At 36.1% G+C, this 27,576-nt stretch overlaps 1 protein-coding gene and 1 long non-coding RNA gene across 2 annotated transcripts in view; one reads left to right on the forward strand and one right to left on the reverse strand.

Moving 5' to 3' along the window:
• The window catches only part of LOC116732480 (Fc receptor-like protein 5), a 126,088-nt gene that overhangs the window by 5,108 nt on the left and 93,404 nt on the right, over positions 1 to 27,576 (reverse strand). The window contains exons 9-26 of the mRNA XM_032582695.1: positions 21,976 to 22,230; positions 21,036 to 21,308; positions 20,004 to 20,267; positions 19,057 to 19,329; positions 17,605 to 17,871; positions 17,101 to 17,364; positions 16,550 to 16,810; positions 15,667 to 15,939; positions 14,536 to 14,790; positions 13,850 to 14,158; positions 11,913 to 12,185; positions 10,331 to 10,582; positions 10,061 to 10,177; positions 9,919 to 9,934; positions 9,755 to 9,834; positions 9,119 to 9,166; positions 8,966 to 9,022; positions 8,818 to 8,877 (exon numbers count right to left, since the gene is read on the reverse strand). Of these exons, the coding sequence (XP_032438586.1) occupies positions 8,818 to 8,877; positions 8,966 to 9,022; positions 9,119 to 9,166; positions 9,755 to 9,834; positions 9,919 to 9,934; positions 10,061 to 10,177; positions 10,331 to 10,582; positions 11,913 to 12,185; positions 13,850 to 14,158; positions 14,536 to 14,790; positions 15,667 to 15,939; positions 16,550 to 16,810; positions 17,101 to 17,364; positions 17,605 to 17,871; positions 19,057 to 19,329; positions 20,004 to 20,267; positions 21,036 to 21,308; positions 21,976 to 22,230 (3,597 nt within the window). The remainder of the gene's footprint in view (positions 1 to 8,817; positions 8,878 to 8,965; positions 9,023 to 9,118; positions 9,167 to 9,754; positions 9,835 to 9,918; positions 9,935 to 10,060; positions 10,178 to 10,330; positions 10,583 to 11,912; positions 12,186 to 13,849; positions 14,159 to 14,535; positions 14,791 to 15,666; positions 15,940 to 16,549; positions 16,811 to 17,100; positions 17,365 to 17,604; positions 17,872 to 19,056; positions 19,330 to 20,003; positions 20,268 to 21,035; positions 21,309 to 21,975; positions 22,231 to 27,576) is intronic.
• On the forward strand, positions 4,276 to 17,797 carry LOC116732515 (uncharacterized). The gene is made up of 3 exons (XR_004341811.1): positions 4,276 to 4,386; positions 11,357 to 11,360; positions 17,773 to 17,797. It is a non-coding gene; the product is annotated as an uncharacterized LOC116732515 (long non-coding RNA).

Here is a 27,576-nt window from a genome sequence, read left to right on the forward strand (position 1 = left end):
CAGAATAAGATGTTGATCAAGAGGTTCTGTCTGCTTGACTACAATTGTTCCTAAAATCCTGGCTAGAAAAAAAAAAAGCTTTGTTCTACTGAAAATCCAAATCATGTGTAGAGCAGGTGGATTACAGCATTTATTTTATTTTTTTCAGATAAAACAGTATGTGACCCAAAGCTAGTGAAGCATTAACTATTATGGTTAGTACAGTACAACCAATACTGAATAGAAATAAAACTTACTATTGTTAGAGGCTGGCTGGATTGTCTCATACTCAGAAGTATCACCTGCAAAATAATAAAAAGGTCAAGTTTAAAATTACAGCATGAATTTAAGCAGATTAGTATTAAGTCTGTCACAAATATAACCAAATAAAAGCTTTACGGTACATTACAAGTTTATGATAAAGTTATACTATGAAAATTGAGTTTTTTCCTATAGTTCATGTTTAAATCTTTGAAAAATCCCCACTGAGTAGCAGGAGAATACACTTTGTAAATGAACAACAGAGTTACTAACCGTGTAGCAGAGAGTTGTAAACTTGACTCTCTCTCTGGTTGAGTCCTTGATTTGTGGAGGAGCTCTGACTGCTGCCCTCTGACCTAAATTATGTAAAAGTTAAACTGAAATTAAATTCAATGAAGGATTGTTGAGAAAAGTAAATTCCAGCGTACTGACCTGATGCACCATGAATCTGTGGACGAGAAGAAAAAAGTACATTTGTTGCATTATGGTGAAAAGTTTTTTTATCCTCAGTTTTGTTTAACAGCTAAATAAATTCAAATCATTTAATTTTTACGTATCACTGTATGTCCCACAACAGCATGAGAAGAAAAAAGTCTCACTTCTGGACTGACTGTATCGCCACCATGTCAGCAGGAGAATAATGAGAATAAAGAGAACGATTCCAACAACTGATCCAACGATCAACATCACAGGAAATGAAGAGCTGGCAGGACTGGGCACAGTAACTGGAAAAAAGAAACATTGGAAATAAGAAAACATTTGTATAAAATCAAAATAAAAAAAAATACTTTTGGCTCTCTAGAACAACCATCCAGGATGTGATTCATTCCTGACACAGTAAGATTTTGTTCCCCCAATACATTTTGGAGTATAGAAGTATTGTCAGGAACTGGAACAAGCTGCAAGAGAACTACTTTTGTTTTGCTGTATTTCTAATAATTTAGTTTGTAAAGAAAAAATACCTAAGACATGATTCTCTTTAGAAAGTTGTTTAAAAAAGAAAGTCCATCACGTATTTTAATCCTCCTCACCTCTAACAGACATCCAGCTCTGTAGTGACTCCTCTCTTGAATGTTTACATTTGTAGAAACCTTCATCTGACTTTGACACTGCAGAGATATTCAGCTCCTCTCTGCCGTCATTGTTGATGAGTTTATCATTATGATAGAAAAATGCATTGGAGAGACGATTTTGTTTTTTATGTCTGCAGCTCAGAGTAACAGGATCTCCTTCAGTCACAGGATGAACAGGGCTCACCAGGATTGTATTATTGTTCATGTCTGTAAAACAGTCAGATAAAATTAAATTTCAGGCATTAGTTTAAAAGATGGAGCTGTCCTTGAAGAAAAGATTTTACATTTACATAAATCAGAACTTATTTCGATTTCAGACAAATTATCTGCATTAGATGTTTAAAAAAATAATCATTTATACACAAATGATCTTGTGCATTTAAAAACAACTGAATTTGATCGTCATGAAGTAAAACATAGAACCTCCAGTTTTATAATGAATCCATATGTTGGAAGTAAATGTTTACATGCAATCATCATTTGATTTTATGTTATGATTCTTACTTTTCTAAAAGTTAAATTGTATTTTTGTTGGAGTGAAAAATGAGTAATTCATAAATATTGTGTTTTGCAATGATGAAGAACCTATAATAACATTCTGTGCTGTTTATATATACCGTATTTTCCGCACTATAAGGCGCACCTAAAAACCTTCAATTTTCTCAAAAGCAGACAGTGCGCCTTATAATCCGGTGCGCCTTATATATGGACCAATACTGAGCCACAACAGGTCTCGCAACTACGGTAAGCAGCCGCCGACTTCATTTTCCCCCGTAGAAGAAGAAACGCTCGATGCATGCTGGGTTTTGTGTAAATACCCCAAAATGGCTCCTATTAAGAGACACGCTTTAACGTTTGATTCACCGTAACAGTATCAGACTGTTTTTTACGTGTTTATTGAATCGAGGAAAAGTTCCCCTCCACTACATGTTATACCTTGCTATTGTTAAAAGATAAACTGTGTCACGAAAATATCACGTCACTTACTTTACCTCGGGGAAAATAATAAAACAGCTGTTTGTTCATTTTGGGAATGAACGGAGTTTTCAGAACGCTGGTTTGTGATCTATTAATAAAGTTTGACTGACCTATCTGACTATTTTGTTGACATTCCCTTTAGCGCAGTTCCATCTAATGGATGCATAACGTAACCCCAGCTTCTACGGTGGCGTCTATTCTATGCGCATTATGATGCGGAAAATACAGTATATGAAATGTATACAATAGATAAGAATCTGAAAGAAAAGGTTTATAAATCATAACTTACCATGTACAGTGATGTTCACTGCATTGCTGAACTCTCCTGATCCAGACTCACACCAGTACACTCTACTATCAGACCAGTTTATGTAGATGGTACATGTAGATCCAGTCAATCTTCCCGAGATGTAGCAGTATGGAATTAAGTCTCTATCTGTAATACTCCTCACTCTCCACTCAGCAGAGTTTCCCTCACAGCTCAGAGACAGAGAGTCAGATATGAAGTGTTGAACTCTGTCAGGATTCACTGAGAGAGAAGCTGCTGGACGAGGATCTGGGAAATAAACATAGAAAGACATTTAATATAGAATAAAGCTGAAAAAAGATCATCCAAATCATCTATGGCTTTATTTATTGTTTTTAGTGTTAAATATCAATATTGTCATGGCAATAAATCAAACAAAATATTTTCAACAAAACTTTGTCTCAAGTGAGAAAAAACTGCAGTATTTATAAGTGATCCACTATTTTTCAGATCCTTCAACCTTTACTTTTCACCTTTTCATTTTGTTATGTTTATTGCTATTTTGGATTTAAAATTCAACAATATATGAAAACCCCGATAAAACTTTGACATTTCTTCTTTACTTTGATAATGAATACAACAACTTTAAATTGCTGCTACGGATAAATTTGCTAACTAGAAATAATGTAAAAAGGTTATTACCGGTACTTGATCTTTGAAAGGAGACACATTGAAACAAACTGACCTGCTGACCAGACAAAACTTGGATCTCTGTATTTTGGTTTTCCACTTCCTGCTTCACACACATAACCTGCTGTGCTAGTGAGTCCATGAACAATGTAGAAATTCTCATCAGTCCCATCAGAGCTGCCAGGCAGCAGCTCATAGCTGTAGGATCTGCTTGATGGATCATAAACAGCTTTGTACCAGAAGAACCTGGTTCCTGCAGGTGGATGTTCAACCTCACAGATCAGAGTCACTGAGGCTCCAGGACTCAGCCATGATGGAGACACAGAGAGTTGATCTGTTGGAGAGACACATTGATTTGTTCAACACTGTCACTCTTCAAATAGTCAAGTGTTATAATATTTCTATATAACCTAAAGGCTTCAATTTAAAGAGAAATAGTCTGACACACTAGAATATTTTCAGAGTTGTGGCATATTAAAAAAGATTTGTAATGCATCCTAAATCCTTTTTTTTTTTTTAAAACAACATTTTTAAATGTTTATTTCATTTTCTCGCTTTAAAATGAACCCAGAGAGAAAATGTTACTGTTTGTATCTTACTCTTACATCCTATTTTTATTATCTATTCTTGCATAACTATAAATAGTTATATAACTTTAAAACTAAGACAGACTTGAGTTAAAACAAACTTCTGTGCTGAATTCAAGGCATTTATTAAATTGTAATTTCAGCCATTTGTACCAGTAAGGAAGAACAAGGTTGGAAAAAGGATGAAACCAATTAGTGGCTGAAATATCTAAAATATTAACACTGATAACAATTGCTATGTAAATATAGGCTTAGAAATATATCATTTTAAATATAGGAAAGATTTATGACCAACTTACACACAGTTAATACGACAACATCGCTCCAGGCTGTTGAGCCATCTCCATTTGTTCCTCTGCAGCTGTATCCTCCACTGTGAGACTCTTTAGCAGAACCTATGGTCAACCTACGGTCCTGGGATGTTTGAAATTCATTTAACCTGGTTGTTCTCCATTCATATGTCCACTTTCTTCCTTCTCCTCCTGGGATCTCACAGTGGAGAGTAACTCCCTCTCCTTTATATATCAGAGGCCAGTTTGGTGTCAGGGTCACAGTGGGTCGTTTGGGAACTGTTGACATAAACAACATAATGTATTAGTTTAAGAGAAACAAATTAAAAGGGTAACACTGTATTTGACTGGTTGTGAATAAGACTGTAATGACACCGTCATGAACATGAGTAAGTCTGCATGAATATTTTTTTGTTGTCATAAAGTGTCATTCAGTAAATTGTGACACTTTTAATACAAAGTTGACATTATTCAAAATGTTTTTGTTATGACCGCTTGACATTAACCAAGAAATCATGATCTGACATAAATTTGTTATAAAAGTATTACTGAAAAATTTATGTCAGATCATGATTTCTTGGTTAATGTCAAGTTGTCATAACAAAGACATTTTGAATACAGTAATGTCAACTTTGTATTAAAAGTGTCACAATTTACTGAATGACACTTTATGACAACTTAGTAATGCAGCTTTACAGAACTAGAAGCTTTTCAATTTGCACCAACAGTTAAAGAGAAGCTACAATTACATTCATGTTACATTCAAGAAATGTGTCTCACCTTGGGCGAATCCTCTGATGACTGAACTGAACACTGTACATAAAACAGACACATTTATGAAAAAGTCAGGACAAAGGAAAAGTTAACATATCAAAGACAAACTGATAAGTTAAGGCATTTCAAAAATCTTTTCTTTTCCAATTAAATATGTCACTTGTTTTATCTCTTATTTAGAAATATTTAGTTCATTAGTCATCCACTATCAGGCGGGGTAAACCCCGGGCAAGTCTCCAGTCCATCGCAGGGAAAATAGTGAAGGGCTTTGAACTTGCTTCATCAACTTCAGAGGCCCTCAAAGCTCTTCACACTACTCATTCACACGCACACGCACACACACACACATACACGCTGATGGTGACAAGCGTCACTAGATAGTAGCCCCAGCTGCCCTGGGGCAGTCTGACGGGGGCGAGGCTGCCATGCAGCGGCGCCACCGGGCCCTCGGACACTTCACCAGGCAAGGCAGGTGAAGTGTTTGGCCCAAGGACACAACAACAGAGGCGAGTGGAGCGGGAACCGAACCATCAACCCGGACATGTGGGCAGAATAGGACCCAGAGGGAAACCACGCTTGCACTGGGAGAACATGTAAACTCCATGCAGAAAGACCTGAGCCGGGTTGTAAGGCAACAGTGCTGCCACTGTGACACCCCGTTTATCAGTCATGTATTTTTAAAGTTAATAAATTTACTTACAGAATAGCACGTAAAGCCAAGCGTGTCCCATCCTCATCTCGACCTACGGAACAACTATAACCAGGAAGCCTTCTAGCTTGTGAAAAAAGAGAAGTTTCGGGTATTCTTCTTCTTCTTCTTCTTCAGAACAGCTTACGTGTTTCCTTCCCATTACTCAAACTCTGCAGCAGTTATTCAATATATCTATACTTCCTGTCCGCCGCCCTCGTAGCTTGGTGATGTTAAGTGTGAGGTCTGAAAAATATGTGTAATCTATGACAGTTTTCATGGTGCTGTGGTCTATGTGTAGAGTCATGGTGACAAACAGAGCAGATGACGGAGTGAACTACTTTGAATTTACAAGCGTGGCTTTTTAGGCACAACAGCAGACATTATTGAAGTCAATTCTTTTAAGTTGTGAACAATTTAGAGGGTCACACTGGAGGAAGAATAAGGGAGAAGATTAAAGAGATACGACATCTTTGACAGAAACCAATTAGATTATATTATATCTGATAATACTGCTACCTTACGGTGTTTCTTCCACCTTTACTCTAGAAAGCTTTGAGTTCAGCGCGCGTGAGCCGAACGAGCAGCGTGACGTTTGACGCTTACGTTGGTCACCCGTTCCTCCGTATTCTGAAGTCTTTATCATGTAAATACCAGAGCAGTGGGCCCTTCTCTGCAACATCACTTTCCAAATCGTCCAGTTGAGTCAACGGCTGCGCGCGCGATCCGCGCAGAGTTACAGAAGTTCAGAGACGCGCGCGAGACCAAGGCGCGGGCTCTAGCGCCCTTTTCAGTGCGGCTACAATAAACCTATACGAGCTTCATATGAGACATCTACGTCACATTGATGCGTTAAAACCACATGTTGAATGTGACGTGAATGTTTCTCCTCTGAACGCTGTTAGTGAAATAAAGACGTTGCTCTGTAGTCACAGCTGCGTTGCATTGTGGGAGCTGTCCAGTGCTGAAACAGGCACCGACAGGCAATACTGCTAGGACCTCAAAATGCTGTTGGTGTTTTCTTTTTTTTTTACAAACAAATAAACAAAATATACATTAAAATGGGACATATTTTATTTATTTATTAAATGTAACATGTTTGTAAAAAAAAATAAAAATAAAGACAGCTTAGCTGTTTTTAAAGCTTAATCTAAATAGTAACATCATTTATTTTTTCATCTTTTAACTTCAGCCAATTATTCCCATCTTTTGTCTTCAGCATTGAAGAAATAGGAAACAACAAACATTACATTAAGAGCACATAGAAAAATCATGAAAAAGTCCACAGTGCTTAGACTGCAATATAATACAATTCTATAGTTAATTTAAAAAAGACAGACTTTAATACTGATACCCTTACAGTATCATTTTTACGTAATACAGTTAGATATGTTTTAATTGTGCAATAGAGGAAATAAATTATCATATATTTCACACTTTTGCAGCATTTTGGATCAGAGACATTTATTAATTATATTTAAAAGTACCAAAATAGATATTCTATGAAGCATGAAGCATGTACATGAACTTCTAAGCATATTATCCATCCATTTTCTTACACCCTTTTCCCTAGTGGTGAATATATATATATATATATATATATATATATATATATATATATATATATATATATATATATATATATAAAAGAGAAAGAGAGCATGGTGTGCTACAAGGCAGATTCATCTTCCAGAGTTGCTCCTGATTTGATTTCAGAATAAACTGATTCATCTGTTGCTGCAGGTTTTTCTGTGAATGAAGATAATTAGCATTAATGATAACAAAATCAACAAGCAGGAATTTAATTCCCAGAGTCATACTGATCCCAACACTGTCCATATGCAAAGCTTACGCCATTAGTTATAAAGTATTGTATATAGAGGAAAATTTGCAAAGTCATACATACAAAATGCTAAAAAGGGTGACTAGAACTGGGAATTAGGGTGAAAATATCTCACTAATTTACAAACTAAAATGATTTGATTAAATATGTTGCATATGAGAAACTGAGTGCAAACCCTGTTACCTTTCCTGTGTTGCTTGACTTTCTTCTTATTGATTTCAGCGTAAGTTGGAGCAAGTTCTGAAACAGGAAACTCATTTAATCAAACACAGGAACGTTTTGCAGCTACGTTTTACGCTACATTGTTTACCAAAAAAATGTTTTAAAAAGACAGTAAATTTATTTCAGATTCTGAAAAGCTGAGACCAAATTCAAGAGCAACAATAAGTTTTTTTTGTTTTAATAACAGACTGCATTTGACAAAAGAAATATCCACCAGTGTGTCATCTCGAGGAAGCTAAAACTTCACAAAGGGAAAGGAAAATTTTCTTTTCACAATTTGCATCTGCGTGGCTACATGGGAGGGGCAATATGTTTAAAAACAATCGCTACACTGCAAACTGAGTCAGAAAACTACTGAGAAAATTAACATGCAACAAAAGTTTTCATAAAACACGCAATCCGTAAGAGTCCTGAGTCCCTCTGTTTCTGCTGATGTCTAGTGAGAGAGTTTGCAGCCAATGTTACAGATGGATATGTACTTTTTCTTTTTGATGATGATGAGATCATGATAAATAATTTCAAAACATTTCAAGAATCATTTCCTGCATACTGAACTGCGAAAGAAAATCGGCTAAGAGGAAGATTGGAAGCTGCAATAAAGTTAAAGTGTTTAAGTATTTAATCCAGACTTTCGGAGAACACAACACATTGCTGTCACATGTAGGATACAACCAGAACAAACTAAATATTCCTTAAGTTTTTTTAGGGTTGTTGTTGTTTGCATTTTTACAGTCACTCTGACTGTAAAATGCATTAGTATTAGCAAAGTCTGTTCATCTAGTTTAGAAGACATTTGCAGCCTTTGTAGTGTCACTTTTTTTTTCTCTTGCTATTTAAGACATAAAAAATACTGAGGTTTTTTATTTACCCTTCTCCTGACTGACGCCTTTGTTCTTTATCATAACTCTGTGATCAGACAGTAGCCATTAGGATCTTTTAGAAACATTAGAAGTGCTGCACATTGTTTTAGATTAATCAGAATCAGAATTAGTCAAACAGCGCTCAGCATTTTTGTTGCTACTGTTTGTATGTAATTACAGATTAATTTGTGATTCTGGTCAATTATACCAGATGTGTTAGATTGAAACATACAGTTGTAAAATGAAGTTAGATGATCAGAACCTGCAGGGTAATGACTCGAGGACACATTTTAACATAAACTCCGCCTGTTTGAGCTGACTTTACCTGCAGCTCTTGTTTTCACTTCAGCGTAAATAACGCGTTCCTCGGGTTTACGGGGTTTTTCTGTCGAGATCGACAAAACAAAGACATGGAGTCAGAAATCATTCAGTTATCGTCCTGTGCTGCAGAAGGTTTGTGTTTTTGCACTCACTCTTTTTTCGGAGCTTTTTGACCTGAATCATGGCGTACGTTATTTCTCTGGGTTCAGCTGCAGCAAAAAGAAAACATTTCACAATTTTAGATCAGTTTTTTTTTTTAAGTGCTCCAGTTGTGTGTGCATCTGCTTTAAATAGAAATACTTCACCAGCTGCGGTGGCTTCAGAAGGCTTGACTGATTCATAGAGAGGAACACCTATAGTAAGAAAATTAAAAAAAACAATACCAGGTTAATAGTTATATAATGACAATGAATACTTATGTAAATGTGATTTCTTAGTTTTCTATATTTAATAAATTAGCAAAAATCTAACATTTTCCACATTATCAACGTTGGGTATTTGTGTGGAGAATTTTGAGGAAAGAGATTAATTTCATGCTATTCAGCACAAGGCTGTGATATAAAATGCTGACAAGGTGAATAGATGTGAATACTTTTCGGATGAACTGTAATTGGTTGTAGTTTTTGGTATTTTCACTTATTTTCTTTGAAAAGTAGTCTAGTAGGCCATTAGCATTAACGTCATGCAGTTAGAAAGTGAAATTATTCGAGACAAAAATATCTTGCATCTTTATCTGAAATCATTTTTGATATATTTAAACTGAATTTCATATTTTACTCTTGGTAAGTTTAATGTGTGATTAAAGATCAGTTTTATGGTGGTTTATTTTAATTATACTCATAAACATGCAAATATAAAACATACTGAATAAATATGTAAGTTGATTTAAAAGAATAAAAGAATGTAAATGCATCATGAGAAGAATCTGATAAAGTTCTGACCTTGAGAAGGAGCGTTATTATCACTGATCTCAATCTCTGCTCTGTGATTGGTGGTCGACCTCTGATTGTTTTTCTCTGATCTAAAACATGAATACGGAAAAGTTACAGCAAACAACTACAGAGATTTATGTTAGTTACAGAAGAAGGGAAAGTCGTGTACTGACCTGAAAGAGCATAAATCTGTGGAAAAAAAAAAACATTTATTGTTACTTATTCTGTGGTTCAAATCACTTTTAACATGAAGCAGAACAAATGTGTGCCTTTGCTTAAAGAGTGTAAATGAATAAAGACTGAGTGTGATCGAACCTCTGGGCTGTCTGCAGCGCCACAACAAGTGCAGGAAAATAATCAGAACGATTCCACTAATGGGTCCAATGATCAGCAGTAAAGGAGACGAGGAGCCGACAGGACTGGACTCGGTTACTGGAAAGAACAAAAGTTGAAAGGAAACCAAAAGTATTTCTTACCAGATGTTATATCAGATCCAAATAGACATCCTCAGTGCTCACCGTGTTCTCTAACAACTAAATATAATTCTATCGAATAAAATGAATCAAATATTTTAATCCTCCTCACCTCTAACAGACATCCAGCTACTTGGTGACTCTTTTCCTGAATGTTGACATTTGTAGAAACCTTCATCTGACTTTGACACTGCAGAGATCTTCAGCTCCTCTCTGCCGTCATTATTGATGAGTTTATTATTATGATAGAAAAACACATTGGAGAGAAGATTTTGTTTTTTATCTCTGCAGCTCAGAGTAACAGGATCTCCTTCAGTCACAGGATGAACAGGGCTCACCAGGATAACACCATCATAATAATCATCTGTAAAACAGACAGAATATCACCTACTGACAAGCAATCAACTGTCGTGAACCTTTTGAAAAAGGTGTTTCTGTTATTTAAGTAGATTTTATATCTTTGAGTGTTGAACCAAACTAACGGAAAACACAACCAATCGCTATTTTTTCAGCAATACATAGTAATTATTTTTGAATTATTGTTGATGACCAAAAGAAAATTCACACATTAACCGAACAATTGAACTATTTTAGATAAAAATACATTTGTGATTGATCTCTGAAAGTGTTCAGTAATGATTAAAATAAGATTTATGTTTCATAACAAAAAACTTTGTTATAAAAAAACAGTTTTATAAAAAAAAAAAAATGTTTTTACGTATTTGTTAAAACTGTCACTATGTCGTGACAGTGAGGTATAAAACCTTCTCCCAGTACCAAGTACAGAAATACACTGCTTGGTCCAAGACAACCAGACTGAGAGATTTAGCGATGCTAATCACTTTCATGTATGCGTTGCTCACACCTTCCTCATTTTTCTCTTGCTATGCTTCAGCTAGCTCACCAAACAGAGGCTCTGATGATGGTGGATAAATAGTTTTCCTGAAATGGTGAATTGTTTCTCTGCCATTAGCATATTTAGCAGCCCATACACAAGGTTGACTGCCAAACATGGTGACAGTTTCAACAAATATGTAAAAAAAACAGTTTTTACAAAAGTTACATACTGCAGCTTTAAGATAAAAACATATTAAACAAAACAACTGGGACTCCATTACACAAAGAAAAGGGACATGAGGATTGTTAACATGCGGTTGTAATTTTTGCAAAGTTCTAATATTATAATACTTTGTATAATAATAATAAAGTTGGCATATTTTTTTTTAAAAACCTACTGTACATTTGTAACATTCTTATTTTTTTTAAGCTCTTCTGGATGGATGCAAACTGCATTTCTTTTCTTTATACTTGTGACGTGCAATGACAAAGTTGAACTCTATGCTATTATATTCTATTTCTTTGATTATTAGTAATTTTAGAATATTTTTAAAGATCCACATTCTACAGCTACAAGACTTATCTGTTATTTTCCCTAAAGTTTACTTGGACCACATGCTTACATAACAGAACAGTCAAAGGAAGAAGGTGAGCTGCTCGGTTTTAAAGGACAAAAAACGTTAACGCCTTTCTGCTGCACATGTCAAACACTAAATTTTGATTAATTCATTTTTTTAAAATTTACCTGGAGAGCAAGCAATGTAGGAATCACTATATTCCTGTAGAGATATGTCTACAGGAACTGTAGTTATACTGAATAATAAAAAGTAAAAACATTAAATAGAATCATAACCTACCCTGTACAGTGATGTTGACTGCGTTGCTGAATTCTCCAGATCCAGACTCACACCAGTAAACTCCACTGTGATCCTCCAGTGTGTTAATGGTACATGAGGATCCATCCATCTTCCCCCAGTTGGAGCATTGAACGTATGTTGGACTGGTTGATTCTGTAAACCTCCTCATTCTCCACTTGGTGTCGTTCCCACCACATTTCATTGTGACAGACTGATACATTAAATGTTGAACTCTGTCAGGACTCACTGAGAGAGAAGCTGCTGGATGAGAGTCTGAAAACAAGAAAATAATTGTACAGAATTTTTCTTAGTGTTGAAAAAATGTAAAAAACAAAGTTCATTATTGAGCTGTGATTGTAAAATAAACTGTAAAAAGATTAGTGGTTTACAGACATTACAGTAGGGAAGGTAAAACCAAAGACACCAAAAACAACAACAAAAGAAAGAAAATACTGTATATGTTAACTCAAATAAAATTTGACATTAAAGTTATCTTTTTTTAAGTGAGAAAAGAGTCCACAATGTCAGAGTTTCAGAGATTTGAGGTAACAAAACTGAAATAAAAAATATAAAAACTATCAGCTTTGCTAAATATTAATAACAGTAAACTGCTGCAGTGATAATCTGCTACTTTGTTACTTTATGGTAGTTAAAACAGAAATGATCAAAAATGACTCCAAGGTTTTGACCTTTAAATGTCAAAAGGGAAGGAAATTTAAAAAAACTTACAATCTTCTATCAAATATTTCTGCAAATAATTCAGAGTTAATCAAACTTCCAAATAGCACTTAAATAATATTTAAATATTTAAGGTACAATGGTTTCAGTTGTAACCAAAATTTTTCACCACATCAAAAAATATAAATGCAGAGGAACCCAAACAATTAACACATTTATGAATCACATGTTGAACCAAATCATAAAATCGTGCATCCATGTAGAAAACAAGCAGTTGAGTAGCCATGGACCTACGCTAACAGAAAAAAGCAGTGAGGTTCTCCTTCATTTATTATAAATAGTGAAGGACGACAAGAATTTTCAACCTGTTATTGAATTTGAAGTCTAAAAATCAGAGCTTAATGAACGTCAAAGCAATTCCAAGAGACTCAATGTTGTTTATAAATGCATGTACCAATAGAAATAAAATAAAATAATAAAATAATGAAGATTTAAAAACATCACACCATATTTTTATTTTAGTGTAAAACACTACAAAAACACTAAGTACACATAACAACCAAAGCGACTGAAAATAAAACAACATACTAATATAAGTTCTCTCAGGTAACCGGCTGCTCAGTCAGCTTCTTCTTCATGTTATTGCAGCTTACCCATGCACCACAGCACCCCCTAGTGGTTCCAGACGTTAACATTCTCTTTATTGCTTCTGGTCCGTCTCCATCAACACTTTGCTGTATTCTGGTTGTTCTTCTTCATCACTGTCTTTTAGCAGAAAGCTAAATAATTTTGTCACGTTGACAGCTAAACTCATTCTACCATTAGACACTCCCTAGGGAACAACATTAGGCGATTGCTGCTTCCATCTTATTTTTTATTTATTTTTCTATTTCCAAAACTATGTGCACCAACTATTTAACCAGAGTCAAAAGCTAATTCTTTGCCTAATATGTGCAAAACTTGGAAAAGAGATACATTCAGGTGAAATTAGGCCAATGACTGAGGATTACATTCATCAGTATTTCATAGCTTCAACAACACATTGTTTTGTTATTGTTATCAGAAAAGTCTCAGCTTTTTATTCATCATCTTCTCTAACTTAACTGAGTGGTGTGTTTACCACTATTAATAAAACAACACATTAAACAGGAGGAACACAATACATTATTCACAACATTAACTAGAAACCTGAGCTCATCAAAAATACAATGCAAATTGTGGAATAAAAATCCAAGATGAAAAAACAAAAACAAACTGACCTGCAGACCAGACAAACATTGGTTCACTGTAATCAGTGTAAAACTTTGGTTCTCCTCTTCCTGCTCTGCACACAAATCCTGCTGTGTGAGTCGGTCCATTAATGATGAAGGAGTTCTGCTCAGTCCCATTGGTGCTGCCAGGCAGCAGGTCAAATCTGTAGGTACTGCTGGATATATCAGGAACAGCTTTATGCCAGAAGAACCTCCATCCTGCTGATTGAAGCTCCAAACTCTCACAGCTCAGAGTCACTGAGGCTCCAGGATTCGGCCATGATGGAGACACAGAGAGGACAGGCTGAGGTTTGGGTGCTGGAGAGAGAGAGAGAGAGATGGTCACAAAAATGCTATTTTGAATTAAATTTCTAGTGTTGGAGTAACACTTTCCTCTGATGACTGAGAGATGATGACTGAATTATGAATACATTTCATGTAACTGTTTACACAAGTCACTGATTTTTAATGACTTGTCATGTGAATGAGCTTAGCATAGCAGAATATGGACAAAGATTTGTTCACATTTGTCATGGAAATGCAGCTACTCATTGTAACCTGCAGTAAAAGTTGATTCTCAGTTTTTGATATGCGTGAAAGTATAAACATACTTACACACATATAGAAATATTTCATTAAATATTGATATTTGCTAGTAAAACCCTGTAAACATAATTTATACATGGTGAACTCACAGAACACTGTTAATGTGATGACTCCCCACTTTGTTAAGGTGAAACTGTCTCTTCTTCCTCTGCAGCCATAATATCCACTGTTATCAGCAGTGATCATGAATTCACTGGATGTTGGAGAGTTTATATTGTTTGGTCTCCATTCATACGTCCACTGAGTTCCTCCATCCTCCTGGATCTCACATCTCAGAGTGACTCTCTCTCCTATGTAGATGTTTGCCCAATTGGGTTGTTGGATCACAGTTGGTGTAATGGGAACTGATCACATAAGAAACAGAGATCAGATATTTCCATTCACCAAATAAAGAGACACATACACATTATTTACCAACGTCTGAAATCAAATCAGACCAAACTTCTCTGGTTTTTAATTTAGATACAATTAACAAAATTATTTCTATTTGCTAAATGCCAGAAAACTTAGCAAAAATATCTTTTGGAGGACTTTTTATTTATTTTTTTTTGTAGCTTTTGACGCTCCAATCATGTCAAACATGAAAGCAGTGAGTTTCAGGTGTGGCCCTAAAACACACCCACAGGTGTGTCTTCAATTAACTCAAATATGTCATTTAAACTATCAGTAGTTTGTGGAGGGAAACACAAAAGGTTTGACCCAAACCAGACAGTTTAAAGGACAATTATCCACGATACTGAAAAAAGATAAATACATTTCTTAATTCAAAGATAACTACAAAAAAAAACATATCAAATCCTCTGTCTCCAACAGTAGGTGTCTAATATCTCTCATTATAAGTGACAAAATAAAATGATCACTGGTAGAGAACGATAAAGCAAAACATAGCAGTATTAGACATATAACATGCACTTCCTATAAATTACTGACATACAGCCAGAATGTTGGACTGTATTCATTATATAATCACATTTGTGACGTTTCTCCATCAAACAGACAAACGTTGCTGCAGTAAATCCTCCTACATTAATATCAACATAGAAATTCATAGTCTGGCTTAAATATCTGACAACATGAACAGGAGCAAATTTTCTGCTTTCAGGCGTCATTAGATGGAGTTACAGATGATGATCATCACACTGGAGTCGTAATGTTTTTAACACCACTGATGAACAAAGAAACATTAAAGATGTTTCATTTCACAATAAAGACAAGTTTACCTGTTTTCTCAATAGTGACCTCTCTGCTGGTCTCAGTATAGAAAACTGGATCTCCTCTTCCTCCTCTGCAGCTGTACTCTCCTCCCTCTGAGATGGAGAGGACTCCATCCGATTCATTGGTTCTGATGGGCTGAGCTGTAGAAGACTTGGACTCCAGTCTGAACCAGTCAAACTTCCAGCCAACACCGATGTCCATAAAGCAGGTCAGTGTTACACTGCCCCCTGCTGGTATGATGTTATCACTTGCTTTTATTGAGGCTTTGGGTTCATTTGCTGGTTGAAACAAACAGAAACAAGACAACCTTTAGAAAGTGGCTTGTTTGAGGAAACAAACTGTTCAGATCAATCAAACTTTAACTTCTGAGTCACTTATGCTGTTTGATGTTTAACGCTTCCTGGCCAAGTTATTGTTGAAATATATAATTTGTTCCCAATCAATTTACCGGATTAAAAAAAAAAATGTTAAGAACTATTCTTTCAAGAACCCGAATTTGGAAGCGTGACTAGAACCGATTGAACGGCTTCCTTCACTTCCTCTGCTTCCATTGCTAAAACTAAAGACAGAGTACATTTCTAAAACAACGCAGAAAATCGACATCATCGTTCAGAACTTCTTCTGTTCGCTGATTGGCCCAGTAGAAATTCTACTGGAGATAATCCAAGTCAATGGGAGAAAGCCCAGACAGAGCACTGAAGAGAGATTAGAACTGAGAGGAACTGAAGGCAATGGCCAGGCTAAGATAAAATAGCCAAAAACTGTTACAAATTATTTCTGATTTACCATTTAACATGAGAACTAAAGCAGATGTGAGAAGTTTTGCATCCAAAAATGTTGTCTGGTGTTCTAGGATTGTGTGAATGAGGATGTTTCTGTCAGACTTACAGTTCACTGTCAGTTTAAAGGCAGAGCTCCAGTCTGATCTCTGATAGCCTTTACTAGCCTTACACCAGTAGCTCCCACTGTCAGACTCAGAGACTCTGCTGATCCTGTATTCATTGGATGTTGGAGAGTTTCTGTTCCTTGGACTCCATTCATACGTCCACTGAGTTCCTTCATCATCCTGCATCTCACATCTCAGAGTGACCGTCTCTCCTCTGAATACGACAGGCCAGCTGGGATGCTGGTTCACAGTCGGCCCAGACACTAAAATGAATAATATTCAATCAGAAGACAGAAACTTATATTGAGCATAAAGGGAAAATGCTTAATTCTTAAAGATTACAATTAGCACCTTTAGCACACTCATTAAGTGTTGATATGCAAATAAAACATTTTGCGTTTTGTTTCTGACAAAGCAAGAAAAAAAAACATGTCATATTTTAAGGTGAACCACAAACGGAGCACAATGAACAGTAATAAAACTTGACCAATAAACAGATTAAAGATTTAAAACAGCTTTTTTTTGTTTTATTACAGAATAGAACTAAACTCACCAATTTTCTGAACGTTACTTTTTTCTGTATGAAAAACTGGATCTCCTCTTCCTCCTCTGCAGCTGTAAACACCTTCATCTGAGACATAAATAACTCTGTACAGTTCATCGTTTGACCTGTACCGAGCTACAGAATATTGTTGCTCATTTCTGAACCAGTCAAACTTCCAGTCATCAGATTCGTCCACAGAGCAGCTCAGTGTTATGCTGCCCCCTGCTGGTATGATTGTTCTGTCTGCTGTCAGTTTAGTTCTGGGTTTATCTGCTGTTGAGTTTTAAGCAAAATAGAAAGTGACTCAATAATCAAACCATTAATTAGTTCATGCCATGTTTACAAACTTAGTCATTTTAAAAAGTTGAGTGTCTTGAGTTAATATTTACTTCAGTGACATGTAGCTGGTTTTATTTATCTCCCATGTTTTTCTTATGCTTGTAGCCAGTAATAACAGAAAACCATGGTTTTATATTAAATCCAAACAATATAAAGTTTCTAAATCAGACTCACGTCTGACTGTCAGTGTGACGGCATCGCTCCATTCTGTTAGCTGATGATCTCCTCTAGCCATACAGCTGTACTCTCCACTGTGATATTTATAGACTGTAATGGTCCTGTATTCACCGGATCTTCTTTGAGCGTTTCCATTGTTTGTTTTCCATTCATACATCCACTCAGTTCCTGTTCCTCCTTCCTGGATCTCACATCTCAGAGTGACTTTCTCTCCTCTATATACAACAGGTCCACTGGGCTGTATCATCACAGTCGGCTTGGAAACTATTCAACAAAAACAAAACAATTTTCAACAGGAAAACAGACAGAAATATTATGTGGGTTGTTTGCATGTGTGATATGAAGGTAAAACAAGGTTTGTTTTGTTTTCTTATGATATAAACCTAAAATCTAAATCAAATCAAATCAAATTTTATTTGTATAGCACGTTTCAGCAGCAAGGCATTTCAAAGTGCTTTACATCATTACAAACACAGAAACACAATGCAACATAGAATCAACAATCAAACCATGACATTAATTAAAGTTCCATCAATAAATATGTAATTGATCACATTTCAAATACAACTCTAAACAGGTGGGTTTTTTGTCGAGATTTAAAGGAAGTCAGTGTTTCAGCTGTTTTACAGTTTTCTGGAAGTTTCTTCCAAATTTGTGGTGCATAGATGCTGAAAGCTGCTTCTCCTCGTTTGGTTCTGGTTCTGGGGATGCAGAGCAGAACCAGAACCAGAAGACCTGAGAGGTCTGGAAGGTTGATACAACAACAGCAGATCTTTGATGTATTGTGGTGCTGAGCCGTTCAGTGATTTATAAACTATCAACAGTATTTTAAAGTCTATTCTTTGAGCTACAGGGAGCCAGTGGAGGGACTTTAAAACTGGTGTTATGTGCTCTATCTTCCTGGTTTTAGTGAGAACTTAGTGTAGAAATAAATAAACACAAGAATAACCCAATAGTAGAGTCCTCATCATGGGATAAATAGAGTAGCTTAAACAAACACATTTGTAATTAAAATAACCATATTAGTGTATTTTTTTAATTGCACTAATACACTAATTCTAAGATGTTACACATCTTAGCTAAAGTACATCTGGATTAAGATCCAGTAACAAAGACGAGCATATGAACTCTAAATGACTTCAAAATCAAATTGATCAAACCTTCAGTATTATAAATAGAAAGATGCAGCAAAAAGGGTTTAAACGTGAAATTGAAGATACTGAAGATGAAAGAAAACTCAAAATGTATCAATTAAAATTTATAACTTGAACAGAAACATTTTATTTCAGGCATCATCAAATGGAGTTACAGTCATATAAATATTGTTTTACTGATGCTTGTTGTTATCATTGGGATTGCACTTTGGCTTCCAAATAAAAAGCAACTGATAAACAAATGTTAAATTTATAGCAAGATTGTTATTTTATTACAGAAAAAGAACAAACTCACCAGTTTTCTGAACGAAGACTTGGTTGCTGTTTTCCGTTTGAAAAACTGGATCTCCTCTTCCTCCTCTGCAGCTGTAAACACCTTCATCTGAGACACTGATGACTCTGTTTGGATCACTGGTTCCTCTGAACCGAGCTACAGAATATTGTTGATCATTTCTGAACCAGTCAAACTTCCAGTCATCAGATTCGTCCAAAGAGCAGCTCAGTGTTATGCTGCCCCCTGCTGGTATGATTGTTCTGTCTGCGGTCAGTTTGGCTCTGGGTTCATCTGCTGCGGTTTTTAAATAAAAAAAACAAAGGAAAATCATATTAGTGACCATTCTTTGCTTGGTTATTTCTCTGTTTTGCTTTTTGTGATAATTTATTATTAACATGTACAATGCTTATTAGGAAAGATTACATTATTGCCAGACAAGGGGAAAATACGTCCGTTGCAAAAAGGAAACTCAAAAAAATTGCTAACATATGCAATACAGTCTTAAAACAAGAAAATATGACAGAGGAAACAGCAATGCATTTCAATTCACAAGCAAACTAACGGGCTGGTTTCTGGATCACGTGATACGGCCCGATTGCGAGGCTTCAAACGTCACCGCCCGTTTCTGCACCACAAGCCTCGATACCCGATTCACAAAAATCCTCATTGATTAGTCGATACACGATAAATCATATAAGATGACTTACTTCAGGAAAAATAAAGCTATTTTTAACACACTTAACCATCTTAAAATGTTGAGTATTGTTTAGTACATTAAATTTATGATTAAAGAATTAAAGTTGTGGCTTAACAGTAAATTGCAGAGTTACTTTGTAATATTTACTTCAGTAACATGTAGCTGTTTTTATTTATCTCCCATGCTTTTATTTTGCTTGTAGTCAGAAATAACAGAAAATCATGATTTTATATTAAATCCAAACAATATAAATCTTCTAAATCAGACTCACGTCTCACTGTCAGTGTGACGGCATCGCTCCATTCTGTTAGCTCATGATCTCCTCTAGCCATACAGCTGTACTCTCCACTGTGATATTTATAGACTGTAATGGTCCTGTATGCATTGGAACTTATTTCAGCGTTTCCATTGTTTCTTTTCCATTCATACGTCCACTCAGTTCTTCCTCCTTCCTGGATCTCACATCTCAGAGTGACTTTCTCTCCTCTATATACAACAGGCCGATTGGGTTGTAGGATCACAGTCGGCTTGGAAACTATTCAACAAAAACAAAACAATTTTCATCTAAAACACTGACAGAAATATTATTTGGATTAACACTGCTGTTCCCATGTATGATACGTACGTCAACAATGTTTGCTTTGTTACTTAAGCAAACATTTTCTGGCTGAATATTTAATAAATCAAAAGTACAATTTTAAAGAAACAGTTTCAATTTCTGAACTCATAAACTCTATGGAATATTTTTTAGTTTTAACAAACATGTCAATTGTATTCTCTAACTCAAAAACAGCAATTGTAATTTTTGACAGCTGACTGAATATTTCTTTCAAAACCTTTACTTTAGAGGACAAAACAACAGAAAATATGTAAACATTAGAAATGAGTATATCTTTTCCTGCATTTTAATAGAAAATAACTCTAATAAACAAATACTTCACTTAAGGTGTTACACTGCTACATAAAAGTCAAGTAACAGTAAGAGGAACATTTGAACCCTAAACGGCTTCAAAATGCAACAAATCAAAATTTGGACAAATGCAGCAAAAAGGTTTTAGCTAAGCATGAAATCGAAGATGAATGAAAACTCCAAATGTATCAATTAAAAATAATTGCCTTTTCAATTTCTTCACATTAACAGAATCAATATTTTATTTTAAGGCATCATGAAATAGAGGTAAAGTCTTGTAATTACTGTTTTACTATGGTTCAAACATTATGGCTACTAAAACACAACTGATACCCAAATTCTAGATTTAAAGAGAGATTTTTATTTTATTACAGAATTAAGAATTAAACTTACCAGTTCTCAGAACAGAGACTTTACCACTAAATGCAGTTTTAAAAACTGTATCTCCTCTTCCTCCTCTGCAGCTGTACTCTCCTTCCTCTGTGACATAGATGACTCTGTACAGTTCATTGATTGATCTGAACTGATCTGCAGAATATTGTTGATCATTTCTGAACCAGTCAAACTTCCAGTCATCAGATTCGTCCACAGAGCAGCTCAGTGTTATGCTGCCCCCTGCTGGTATGATTGTTCTGTCTGCTGTCAGTTTGGCTCTGGGTTCATCTGCTGCGGTTTTAAAATAAAAAAAAAAAACAAAGGAAAATAATGTTAGTGACCATTCTCTGCTTGGTGGTTTCTCTGTTTTGCTTTTTGTGATAATTTATTATTAACATGTGCAATGCTTATTAGGAAAGATTACAATATTGCCAGACAAAGGGAAAATATGTTCGTTGCAAAAAGGAAACTCAAAAAAATTGCCATCATATGCATTACAGTCTTAAAACAAGAAATTATGACGGAGGAAACAGCAATGCATTTCAATTCACAAGCAAACTAACGGGCCGGTTTCTGGATCACGGGATACGGCCCGATTGAGAAGCTGAAAACGTCACCGCCCGTTTCTGCACCACAAGCCTCGATACCCGATTCACAAAAATCCTCATTGATTATTCAATACACGATAAATCATAGAAGATGACTTACTTCAGGAAAAACAAAGCTATTTTTAACACATTTAACCATCTTAAAATGTTGATTATTGCTTAGTACAACATTAAATTTATGATTAAAGAATTAAAGTTGTTGCTTAACAGTAAATTACAGAGTTACTTAGTATTACTTATTGATATGCATGAAAGTATAAACATACTTACACATCGATAGAAATATTTCATTAAATATTGATATTTGCTAGTAAAATCCTGTAAACATAATTTATACATGGTGAACTCACAGAACATTGTTAATGTGATGACTCCCCACTTTGTGAAGGTGAAACTGTCTCTTCTTCCTCTGCATTTATAATCTCCTCTGCTATCAGCAGTGATCATGAATTCACTGGATGTTGGAGAGTTTATATTGTTTGGTTTCCATTCATACGTCCACTGAGTTCCTCCATCATCCTGGATCTCACATCTCAGAGTGACTCTCTCTCCTCTGTAGATCTGGGCCCAATTGGGTTGTTGGATCACAGTTGGTGTAATGGGAACTGATCACATAAGAAACAGAGAGCAGATATTTCCATTCACCAAATAAAGAGACACAAACACATTATTTACCAACGTCTGAAATCAAATCAGACCAAACTTCTCTGGTTTTTAATTTAGATACAATTAACAAAATTATTTCCATTTGCTAAATGCCAGAAAACTTAGCTTACATGACAAAATAAAATGATCACTGGTAGAGAACGATAAAGCAAAACATAGCAGTATTAGACATATAACATGCAATTCCTATAAATTACTGGCATACAGCCAGAATGTTGGACTGTATTCATTACATAATCACATTTGTGACAGTTTCTCCATCAAACAGACAAACGTTGCTGCAGTAAATCCTCCTACATTAATATCAACATAGAAATTCATAGTCTGGCTTAAATATCTGACAACATGAACAGGAGCAAATTTTCTGCTTTCAGGCGTCATTAGATGGAGTTACAGATGATGATCATCACACTGGAGTCATAATGTTTTTAACACCACTGATGAACAAAGAAGCATTAATGATGTTTCATTTCACAGTAAAGACAAGTTTACCTGTTTTCTGAATAGTGACCTCTCTGCTGGTTTCAGTATAGAAAACTGGATCTCCTCTTCCTCCTCTGCAGCTGTACTCTCCTTCCTCTGAGATGAAGAGGACTCCATCCGATTCATTGGTTCTGATGGGCTGAGCTGTAGAAGACTTGGACTCCAGTCTGAACCAGTCAAACTTCCAGCCAACACCGATGTCCATAAAGCAGCTCAGTGTTACACTGCCCCCTGCTGGTATGATGTTAGCACTTGCTTTTATTGAGGCTTTGGGTTCATTTGCTGGTTGAAACAGAAACAAGACAACCTTTAGAAAGTGGCTTGTTTGAGGAAACAAACTGTTCAGATCAATCAAACTTTAACTTCTGAGTCACTTATGCTGTTTGATGTTTAACGCTTCCTGGCCAAGTTATTGTTGAAATATAGAATTTGTTCCCAATCAATTTACCTGATTAAAAAAAAAGTTTAAGAACTATTCTTTCAAGAACCAGTATTTGGAAGCGTGACTAGAACCGACTGAACGGTTTCCTTCACTTCCTCTGCTTCCATTGCTAAAACTACAGACAGAGTACATTTCTAAAACAACGCAGAAAATCGACATCATCGTTCAGAACTTCTTCTGTTCACTGATTGGCCCAGTAGAAATTCTACTGGAGATAATCCAAGTCAATGGGAGAAAGCCCAGACAGAGCACTGAAGAGAGATTAGAACTGAGATTAACTGCGTAGGAAGTCAATGGCCAGGCTAAGATAAAATAGCCTAAAACTGTTACAAATTATTTCTGATTTACCATTTAACATGAGAACTAAAGCAGATGTGAGGAGTTTTGAATCCAAAAATGTTGTCTGGTGTTCTAGGATTGTGTGAATGAGGATGTTTCTGTCAGACTTACAGTTCACTGTCAGTTTAAATTCAGAGCTCCAGCCTGATCTCTGATCGCCTTTACTAGCCTTACACCTGTAGCTCCCACTGTCAGACTGAGAGACTCTGTTGATCCTGTATTCATTGGATGTTGGAGATTTTCTGTTGCTTGGACTCCATTCATACGTCCACTGAGTTCCTTCATCATCCTGAATCTCACATCTCAGAGTGACCGTCTCTCCTCTGAATACGACAGGCCAGCTGGGATGCTGGTTCACAGTCGGCCCAGACACTAAAATGAATAAAATTCAATTAGAAGACGGCAAATTGTATTGAGCAAAAAAGGGAAAATGCTTAATTCTCTTAGATTATGAATCTATAAGAATTAAGCTGTTTGGTTCACTGTTTCCTCTGAACTGATCTACAGAATATTGTTGCTCATTTCTGAACCAGTCAAACTTCCAGTCATCAGATTCGTCCACAGAGCAGCTCAGTGTTATGCTGCCCCCTGCTGGTATGATTGTTCTGTCTGCTGTCAGTTTGACTCTGGGTTCATCTGCTGTTGGATTTAAGCAAAAACCATCAGAACATGACCTGGTTCTGGTTCAGTTTTCTTGTTTAAGTTGTGTAGATTTGTATTCTAACTCATTTGACACTGTCAGTCTGAAGGCTTCGCTATATTCTGTTGTATTATCGTCTCTTTCAGCTCTGCAGCTGTAATCTCCACTGATAGCTGGAATAATCCTCAATTCATTTGTCATTGGAGAGTTTGTATTGGCTGGTCAAAAGTCATGATGGTTCTGAAGAACCAACCACTAACCCACATTTTCTGGCATTAACAAATAGAAGCAACTTAATTCTAGCTAACCTAAAACAAGAGAAGTTTGATCTGATTTAACTTGAGACAATGAGGAAAAAATGTCTATGTGTCTTTTTATTCAGTTTGTTAACTTCTGCTCTCAACTGAACAGTGCAGTCTTGACACTTCAGCCTTTGCAGATTCTTCAGACTTTATCAACCAGTTTCAACTCTGTATCAGTGTGAGTCAGATAAACCTGAAGAAAGTGGAGAAATTAAGTTTGTGACTGTTTTCTTAAAACATACATGGAAGTATGGCTAAAAATCAGTATGATATCATTGAGGGCTTTATGAACCAAAATGATTAAGATGGTGACAGCAATTAAATCACTGAGCTTAATTTGATGTCCTACCTCTCACCCTGCAGCTAAAGCAGTAAAATATGTGAATAAAGGCTCTCTGATTGAAACTTGTCCAAATTAATACGAAACCCGGAGAGAAATACACAAGAGTAAATAAGTTGCCAAATGCCAGGTTGTAAAATGTTCTGGTCATGACATCATAGATGAATATGTGAATGTATTTATTCTATATATAGAATAAATACATTCTATCTCCATGATAGAATCTATTTATCTATCATGGAAAAAGATAAATACAATCTTAACTTCTGCTCACCGAATTTAGAACTGGTTCATGTTCTGTGTAAACTTGCACAGGACTGAAAACAAAAGTCAGATTTATGTTTTTCCTGACATATGTATTGTTACCATGATTCATGATAACATAAAGAACATGTTTCTTACCTTCAGGATATCCACAGCAGAGGGACCACAACACTGCAATGAACAAGAATTGATCATTATAAAAATCTTTTTTTTCAGGTGACATGAAACATTTGCCTACAAACATAAAAAAATCTTGATCTTGATGATTTTCCACTCACAGCTGATGAAAGTATGACATTTATAATTAGAATATTACATAGATCATATGGGTCGGCAACCCGCGGCTCTTTAACGCCGCCCTAATGGCTCTCTGGAGCTTTTTCAAAAAATGTTTGAAATTTTAAAAAGATGGGAGTGGGAAATATATTTTTAGTTTTAATTTGGTTTCTGTAAGAGGACAAACACGACACAATCATTCTTAACGTTTTCCAATGTTATAAAAATGTGTAGAATATTAAATTTAAACATTTCCATAAACAAAGATTTGCGTCACAGCCTGTGGTGTTTCTTCCAGCTGGGCGGGGCGCGAGGCAGGTGGCTGTTGTAAACAACCTGATGGGTGTGAGGTGGATCATGGAGAGCAAAGAGGAAACGAGGAAAATAACCGAGGAGAGATTCTACAATTCTTGGACCGAATCATTTGCATTCATTGCCAATGCGGAAGGATTACCTGGATGTTTGCTCTGTAGCGAGAAGTTGTCAAATAACAGAAAGAGTACCGTACTTTCCGGACTATAGAGCGCACCTTACTATAAGCCTCACCTACAATTTTTTTTTTAAATAACTGGAAACGTACGTACATACATAAGCTGCACTGGGCTATAAGCCGCATGGTTCAAAGCGTGGGGACAAAGTAGCGGCTTATAGTCTGAAATGTCTAATGTGTTAAGACATTTCCAGGGAAGGTATGTTACATTAGCTGCTGCACACACTCTGTACACATACGACTGCACCTCTGCCCACCACAGCAACACCATCATCAAGTTTGCTGATGACACCACAGTGGTGGGGCTCATCTCAGGAGGCGACGAGTCCGCCTACAGGGGTGAGGTGGAGCAGCTGTTGCAGTGGTGCAGGGAGAACAATCTGCTCCTCAACAACTCAAAGACAAAAGAACTCATAATAGATTGCAGGAGAAATAAAAACGGACATTACACCACTAACCATTGGGGGAAAATGTGTGGAGAGGGTAGCTGATTTCCGTTTCCTAGGGGTCCACATTGAGCAGGGCCTCACATGGAACATGAACACCTTCGAGCTGATAAAAAAGGCCCAGCAAAGACTGTACTTCCTGAGGGTTCTCAGGAGGAACAACATCAAGGAGAAGCTGCTGGTGTCCTTCTACAAGTGCTCCATAGAGAGCATACTGACCTACTGTATCTGTATATGGTATAACAGCAGCACTACGGCTCAAAGGAAAGCTCTCCAAAGGGCTGTGAATACAGCCCAAAAAATCATTGGCTGCCCTCTCCCCTCACTGGAGGACCTGCACAGCGACCGCTGTCTAAGAAAAGCACAACACATCACAAAGGACACTTCTCACCCCGGACATTCTCTGTTCACACTGCTGCCTTCAGGCAGAAGATACAGAGCAACCAGAACAAGAACCAACTGTCTCAGAGACAGTTTCTACCCGATAGCAATAACAAAACTAAATGCAATCAAAAACAACCATTAATCATCATGAATGATGTATGTGAGAATGTGGCTGTTCTTATTTATGAGGGTTTTTTTTTTTTTTTTTTTACCAGATATTTGTTATTTCTTACATTGTGTGTGAATTGTGAGACAGTTATTTTTTTGTTTTTAAGCATATGCACTGACTGATGGCACTTTTTAAATTTCGTTGTTCTTGTGACAATGACAATAAAGATTTATCTATCTATCTATCTATCAAGATTAAAGTTGCATCTTACGCTCGATGTTGAGAAACCGTCCAGTGATGTCCGTAAACAGAAGTTATACTAAACACGCAAGAACAGAATCCTGCCATAGACACATATTTAGTAACAAAGTGGTTGTTTTTATAAATTGATTAGTGATTTTTGTCAGTATGTATTTAGAATGACACGTAGCGATATTATTGTGTTTTGTTGCTCAGGTCCGAGGATGGTTGCGTGTCAATAGAGAAGATGATGCTGCCATGTTTTACCATTGCAATGACTTGCTTGGCATTTGCACAAAAATCAAACTTAAACTGTATTAATTTAATTTTATATAATTTAACTTGTTCAAAATGCTGTTTTATTTTCTAGCTGCAGGTTGCGTTTTATTGCACCACGTTTGTTGCCCAGATAAGGGGCAAGTTATGCACCTTCCATTTTGTTGTTTTTTTTTTCTATCACACACTTTACTGTGATTATTTACAAAGAGAGATCGTCGTTATGCAAACTGCATTTTGGAGCAAATTTTCCG

This window comes from Xiphophorus hellerii, chromosome 14 (genome assembly GCF_003331165.1).
Source record: "Xiphophorus hellerii strain 12219 chromosome 14, Xiphophorus_hellerii-4.1, whole genome shotgun sequence".
Lineage (NCBI taxonomy): Eukaryota > Metazoa > Chordata > Actinopteri > Cyprinodontiformes > Poeciliidae > Xiphophorus > Xiphophorus hellerii.